Source organism: Penaeus chinensis, chromosome 31 (genome assembly GCF_019202785.1).
Source record: "Penaeus chinensis breed Huanghai No. 1 chromosome 31, ASM1920278v2, whole genome shotgun sequence".
NCBI classification, from domain to species: domain Eukaryota; kingdom Metazoa; phylum Arthropoda; class Malacostraca; order Decapoda; family Penaeidae; genus Penaeus; species Penaeus chinensis.
The window spans coordinates 2,612,625-2,620,124 of NC_061849.1; the positions used below are offsets into that span (position 1 = coordinate 2,612,625).

Here is a 7,500-nt window from a genome sequence, read left to right on the forward strand (position 1 = left end):
CTAGTGAAATGTTGCAGTGGTGATTGTTTTTAACAGAGAGTGGGAGAATGGGTATATTTTTCTTTTGTAGCAGAAACGTAATGGGAAAGAGTGTAAGTACCTAATCTTCCATTTTATCTCAATGTTTGAAATAACTGAAGAAAGGTAAAGTCATGATCACTTTTAGAATGTTAAGATGAAAATGTATTTAGAATCAGTACTTTTCAGCTGAGTGTGAATGGAGACTTAAGTATTGAATTGGCATACTTCAATTCACGCTTGGCTGTGTGGGAGCCGCTCTTAGAACCTGTTGAGGTGGTGAATAGATCTGCCTTTCCTGATCACGCACCATGGAGTCTTCACTTCGAGGTAAATGACCAAGGAAGAAAAACAGTGAGAATGAACAAGCCCTTTTTGGAATTGGGGTCCTTGTTTTGAAAGAAATCTCAGAATTACCTACATTTTTTTTTTTTTTTTTTTAGGATTCTGCCATAATATATTTTCTTCTTTGAATAGATGTCACAAGAAATGGGAACTAATGGGGCAAAGAGCCCAGGGAAGAGTGGCCCCACATCTCCCATTGCATCACCAGAGAGTGATGAGGTGGACTTTGAGGAACTGCAAGCACCACTTCCTGCCACCACTATGTCTGTCACAGCAAAGGTTTGTAGAGTGCTCCTGTGCTGGGACTGCTTGATAGATGATGATGTAGATAATGGAAATGATTGATGCTCTTGTGACCAGAAGAAACTAAAGCTGGAGAATGTAACTTTTTCAGGATCAATCAACACATATTTGATAACAAAGACTTGTTCATTTTCAGGATTCATTACATCTCACTGTCACTAAAACTTTCATGGAGGTCTTGACCACCCTATCCAAAGCCTTTGCTGATGCATATAAAAGAAATTTGACAGCAAGAGACACGCATCTTGCCCCCTATCGCATCATCAACCAGACTGGAAAGAATGTCAGTGTTGCTGTGAGACAGTCTGGATTTCAGGTGAGGTTGCTCTAAAGTCTTATCTGTAAAGGGAAATGTGCAGATAAGTTATCAATAAATAGCATTTGCATGTTCATACAGATATGGAAAAAACAGTTGTTGTGAATTACAACTGAAGTAACCTTTTTGTTTTTTGGGGTTGGTCTGTACCAGGTGGCTGCAGAAGGAGGGGAGAATGTGGAAGAAGTGATGGTTGAGTCAGGTGCAGAGGTTGACCTGTTTGAAATAGCACCGCAGACCCCCAAGCACAAGAGGGTAGCATCCCTGGTGGCAGACTACCAAGCTGTCCAGGACCGCAGCATTACATTCAGAGTAAAGTCTTGAGAGATGGGAGTTCTTGAAGTTGTCTGTGTTGATGATATTGTGTAAATGGTTTGCATTTAAGAGAGAACAATAATATTTAGATGTAAAAGATGGTGCATAAGTTTAGGAATATAATTTATATTCTATTTCAATCATCTCTGCAGATTGCTGACCTAGGATGTCAGTGCACAATTCCAGTTAGCCGTGCAGATAAGCGGTACTTCCAAGTTGAACACACACGCGGTGGAGATAAATGGGGACTTGTTGCAGCCATATCTGTCGAAAGTGGCTGTAAGATCATCACTCTCAGCTCTTGTGTACAGGTGTGTGGTTTGGATTAAGTTGATTTATTTTGTACATGATTGATATGAGATGAAAACCTGGTGGTGGGGAATACATATCGAACCACTGTTATTGTATTCAGAAAGTTTGGTCGGTATGAAGTACACTGGGTTTATTTCTTTTATTCCCATTTTCTCTGTATGGTAAAGTTTGGACAGCAGTTTTGTTCAACATGGGCATTTTAAGTTGCCTAATAACTGCTTGTGCATGGTACCTGATTATATCCTCTGGGAAGGTTTTTTCATGTAATTTCTTTGGTAGAGGGAACAGAAAAGGTTTAGCACTGGTATAGATTTACAAGTTGCAATGACTGCTTCCTCAAAAGTCTTGGACATTTTTAGTTGTGAAGTATGTGAGTATATGCCTCTTTTGTGTTCTTTACAGATAACAAACCACTTGGATGTAACGGTGGAAGTTTACTATATGAATGAACGAGGTAATGAAGTCGTGCACGTAGTGTCCCTCAAACCAGGCGAAATGGCGTCTTTACCTCTACATGCAGTTTACACTTTAACTGCAGAACTTTTCTTCTCAGTGGAAGGGTTGGTTCTTTTGATATTTATATGTACATGTTGGACATTAAACTACATTAGAGTATAAGGAATCCCTCACTATACAATCAATAAATATACAGTTGATTCTGTATACAATCTTAAACCACTCATAACAGGTAAGTTTGCCAAGACTGGGATGCATTGGTGTGCACTTCTCTGCACCTGGGCTATTGCCTGGCTCATGAAGCATGTATGACTGTATGAAGGGAGAGGAAAGTGTCTAAAAGAAAGAGGGAAGGGTTAGGATGGTAGGTGTACTAGTCTGTGATGATATAGAAAGAGTACTGGGAGAGGATCAGATGGGAGAAGATGCTACACACAAACATAAACAAAGGCTCTGTGGGGTAGCATGAGATATAGAGATAGAGGGGGGGTAGCTGTCTGTTGAGGTGAATATGCATAGATTTTTTTTTCTATTAATTTTCTTTTCTTTTCATGTCTATTTCTGTAAATTTAAGGTCTCATTTCTGACCATTTTTTAATCATTTTTGAGCGACTAGAAACCTGTGCCCATTAAAGTCATTCAGCTGTGATAATTGATTTATGAGCTATGTTCCCTAATCATATAGTGAGGGATGTCTTCTATTACTGTATGTTGCTAGAATTAGCAGTGGTATTGTATGATATTTTTGGTGGGAATGTGGTATGACTAGCAAAATCATAGTTAATCAATATTTATATGTGGTTGTAAATATTTTCTCTGTGTGCTGTGAAAGGATTCTTTCCTCCATTAACTATGCAACATAGCTAAATAGAATTAATCTTATTAGTTCACCTCTAATATCTTGTGGATATTTATGTGACATGTACAAAGAAAGAAGTTTTGCTTGACTAGTCAGGACTCATATATAGGCATCAGCACAACTAATAAAGATAGTTTGAAGAGTTGTAGTATTTTAAAGAACCTATAGTCCACTGCGAGTTTACTTGTTTAAATGTTTTTACACATAGATTGCTGCACTTGTTCTAGGTCACCGATGAGCAAATTACGAGTACCTGCCTGTCTCGCCCGTTCACCCATTTCCTTTATTTATGAATATATTTAATGTTATCTTATTTTGCTGTTACTAATGTTTATAACATTTTAGTAATTATAATATTATAATAAAAATAACATCATCAATACTCATAGCATTAGTAAAAAATAGGGTTTTCCTGCCAATTCAAGGAAAGGTGAAATCAGATAAGGTCACAAGGTCTACTAATTGACTCCTTTGTGGCTAAGGACTAGCAGAGCCATCTATGTGCAGAGACATTTCATAAAAATATAAAAGATGAGCACAGCATTTTCCCCATTTTCTATTCATTTTCCCTGGGGGCATTGGGTTATGCTGTTGTCTTGTGCTGTGCTTGCTGTAGTGAATTTATGAAATCTTTTGATATATCATATTTCCTCCTTTTGTTAAGGTAGCATTCACATGTAAGACAACTAACCTCTCCATTATATTTTTATGATTTCAACAGGCACTCTGTGTGCATCATACCATTCATATGGAGAGATCTTCAGAATTCTCCAGATTTGGTACAAGAACTCCAGTGCGTACCAAGAGATGTGGATGAGTATCATTCTTCACCCTTCTTTATTGCTGTAAGTATAGTTACTGATTTTGTTCATATAGCAATGAATATTTATTTACTTTTTGAAAGTGAGGTAAAGAAATGGGAGAGCACCGTTTTGTGGTGGGTAGTGTGAAAGTCTAGAATCTGCAAGCTTAAAGAAATCTTTTTGTACTGACTTCCAGGCAATAGGAGATGTTGAGCAGATTTTGTGGCAGAACACTTCTCGGCGCACTATGACAAGTGCGTTGTACAAGATCCACCTGAAGCCAAAAGTGGTTCTCCACAACTTGCTTCCAGTGCCTGTCTCAGTAGAGCCACCTGGCACCATGTGTACTAACGTTCTGATGCCAGGTGCTTCTGTTCAGCTGACGAAAGCCCAGCTGGGAATGTCATATCTCAACCTCCAGGTAAGACTTAGTTTAGAAATACTGCTATCAGATGTAGGGAAGGGGAACAGCATGTAGAAGTACTTTTTTAACATATATTTTTGATAATCAGGGATTTTGCTTAACCTTTCTTCACAGATTCTAAACTATCAAGGATGTGATTGGGCGTGCGGTAAACCCCTAGCAGAAAAGCCGCAGGAACTTAGTGTATGGACCTTCGAATCACGAGGGGACATCATGGGTGGGCCACTACAGCTTGACCTCGGCATGATGGCTTCCGCGCCTGGTTCTACCATGACTCTCAATCTCTACTGCCCATTCTGGATGGTCAACAAGACAGGACTTATGCTGACCTATAGGGTATGTAATAGACAAGTGTATGGATGGTGAAGGTGGGAATTTTCCGTATTATGGGATTGGATCATTGTTTTTCTTTGTAAATATGTGTTGTTGAATCATATTTTCCTGCACTCATTTTAATCTTTTTCAGATTTTTAAGTGTGTTTCTGTTTTGTAAGTAATTTTCTATATTGTGATTTTTGTATATGTGATAAAGAGAATGATGGCTTTTGGTCTTTTGATATTTGATATTTGATATTTTCAGATTTTTGAATGTTTGTTGTGTGTGTTTCATGTTTTTGCACTTGTATGATTTCTGTTTTTTGAGTGCCAGACATCAGAACTGCTCTTAATAGTATCATTATTTGTAAAAAAAAATAAAAAATAAAAGTCTAGCACAAAAGAAAACAAAAATTGATACAGTAAGTGTCCTTTAACTTGTGGATGATACATGTAAACTTGCCATGTTTATGTGGAAGTTGAATTACAAAATTACCCAAAAAAGGAAGAAAAATAGTGATTATCCTTCCTTCTCATTAGGGGTCCTTACAGGTGAGTGATCCATACATACGGATTTCAAGAACGCTCTCCAATAAGTGGAAGGCTTGTTTGGGGAATCTAGAGCCTGTAGAATATATTCTTTTTGCCTTCCTCCCCCCTAAATCATGTACAAAGAGATTGGAATTTTCTTATGAATCTGGGTATAAGTAGGTTAAGTTATTGGAGAATCTAGCTCTCTGTTCAAGCTCTGTTATACTGAAGGTGTCATTTCAAAGTTATTTTTGTAGCATTTAGTTTGTTTTTCAGCCAGTTAATAATGAGATTACATACTTTTGTTCTTTGTCAACATAGCCTTTTGAATGCAGATATTGTAAATGAGATTGGTGAAAGTGAGTGCAGTAAACCAAGTACAAATTTTGTGTCATAAAATACTGCAGTGCATATTGATAATCAATCTGTATATTTTAGATCATCAAGAAGGTAGTCACCCTTATGTTTAGATGTGAAGGGGGGGACATAGAACCAAAATAAAGAAGCTAGAGGATTTTGAAAGTATTAGCTGCCATGTAGTGGGACTAATTAAATAGGTTTTAAAATGTATGAAGGGGAAGCAATGTATTCTACTAGTTCTAGGCCCATGACTGTTTCAGATCAGATGTGAACTTTTGCCAGAAGAGGGATTATTTGTGTTCTTTGGTATCAGTCTGAATGTTTGTGTTTATGTAACTTTGTGTGTGTTTGTTTGTCTCTGTTTGTATGTGTGTCTGTCTATCTCTTTGTATCTGTATATCTATTTTCTATGTGTTTATATATCAGTATGTTGTTCTGTCTCTTGTCTCTGTCCTCTTTTTCCTGTGTATCTTTGTCTGTTATACATTTGTATCTTTCTATTTCTTTGTTTTTGTCTCATTTTCTGTTTCTTCCATCTCCCTCTTGTTTTTTTATCTCTTGTTTGTCCCTGTCCCTCATTCTTTCTGTCTCTTTGTTTCTCCATCTCTCTGGCTGCCTTGCTGTTTCTCTGACTGCTTCTTTCAGTCTTTCTTCTCAATCTCTCTCTGTGTTAGTATTTCTATCCCTGCCTCCTTGTCTCTTTTTCTGCCCCTCTCTCTCCCTCACTCCCCCCCTCCTCTCTCTCTCTCTCTCTCTCTCTCTCTCTCTCTCTCTCTCTCTCTCTCTCTCTCTCTCTCTCTCTCTCTCTCTCTCTCTCTCTCTCTCTCTCTCTCCTCTCTCTCCTCTCTGTCTCTCTCTCTCTCTCTCTCTCTCTCTCTCTCTCTCTCTCTCTCTCTCTCTCTCTCTCTCTCTCTCTCTCTCTCTCTCTCTCTCTCTCTCTCTCTCTCTCTCTCTCTCTCTCTCTCTCTCTCTCTCTCTCTTCTCCTCTCTCTTCTCTCTCTCTCTCTCTCTCTCTCTCTCTCTCTCTCTCTCTCTCTCTCTCTCTCTCTCTCTCTCTCTCTTTCTCTCTCTCTCTCTCTCTCTCTCTCTCTTCTCTCTTCTCTCTTCTTCTTCTCTCTTCTCTCTTTTCTCTTTTCTCTTTTCTCTTTTCTCTTTTCTCTCTCTCTTCTCTCTCTCTTTTCTCTCTCTTCTCTCTCTCTGTCTCTTCTCTCTCTGTCTCTTCTCTCTCTTCTCTCTCTTCCCTCTCTTCCCTCTCTTCCCTCTCTTCCCTCTCTTCCCTCTCTTCCCCATTACCACACTTCATCCTCCCACTCTCCTCTGTGTGTGTGTGTGTGTGTGTGTGTGTGTGTGTGTGTGTGTGTGTGTGTGTGTGTGTGTGTGTGTGTGTGTGTGTGTGTGTGTGTGTGTGTGTGTGTTTGTGTGTGTTATATGTATATATTATGTATATATTATGTATGTATGTATGTATGCAAGTATGTATGTATGTATGTGTATATATGTGTATATATGTGTATGTGTCTATGTATGTGTGTCTGTCTATATGTCTGTATGTCTGCCTGCCTGCCTGCCTGCTGGTATGTGTATCCATGTGTACTGTGTACTGAAATATTTACTCATCAGGAAAGATTGGAGCCGTAAAATGAAAAGTAATGCTCTCAAAGATCTCAAACCAAGTTTCTTCTCACCCTTTGCAAATGGGCAGAAATCTCGCAAAGTTGAGCGTGCATCTCTGTCATCCCCACCTGAATCCCCGAGCAATACCCTTCAGGTACTGGTAACGCATTTCTCTTTATGCCTTATTCATGTTATGTTGTGAGCTTCTTCTTTTTTGTTTTTTAATCGGTGGTTTTAAAATGCTATATAATTTGTTATTAGTTTCGTTATTTGACTTCTGATTTTTTGTAGATGTGAGCTCACACGGCTATGATGTATCATGATTTGTATAATTTCTTTTACTGTTCTATGTGCTTATTATATATGGTGCATGGAACTTTAAGCACTTTTAAATCTCTTTGATAAAAAGTAAATGTATTTTGTAACAATTTGATCTCATTGGCACTGTACTATTACAAAAGCACGATTCCTTAATTTTTTGGTAGTTTAGACACCTAACTCATGTAAGAGTGAAAGGCAAAATTACCCA

The 7,500-nt window shown here is 38.3% G+C and overlaps 1 protein-coding gene across 1 annotated transcript in view; it reads left to right on the top strand.

Moving 5' to 3' along the window:
- Nucleotides 1-7,500, top strand: part of LOC125041939 (vacuolar protein sorting-associated protein 13-like) — a 76,506-nt gene that overhangs the window by 50,591 nt on the left and 18,415 nt on the right. Inside the window, 10 exon segments of the mRNA XM_047637358.1 lie at nt 208-348; nt 496-642; nt 803-982; nt 1,136-1,294; nt 1,450-1,608; nt 2,012-2,169; nt 3,646-3,769; nt 3,924-4,148; nt 4,266-4,487; nt 7,060-7,125. Coding sequence (XP_047493314.1) covers nt 208-348; nt 496-642; nt 803-982; nt 1,136-1,294; nt 1,450-1,608; nt 2,012-2,169; nt 3,646-3,769; nt 3,924-4,148; nt 4,266-4,487; nt 7,060-7,125 — 1,581 coding nt within the window.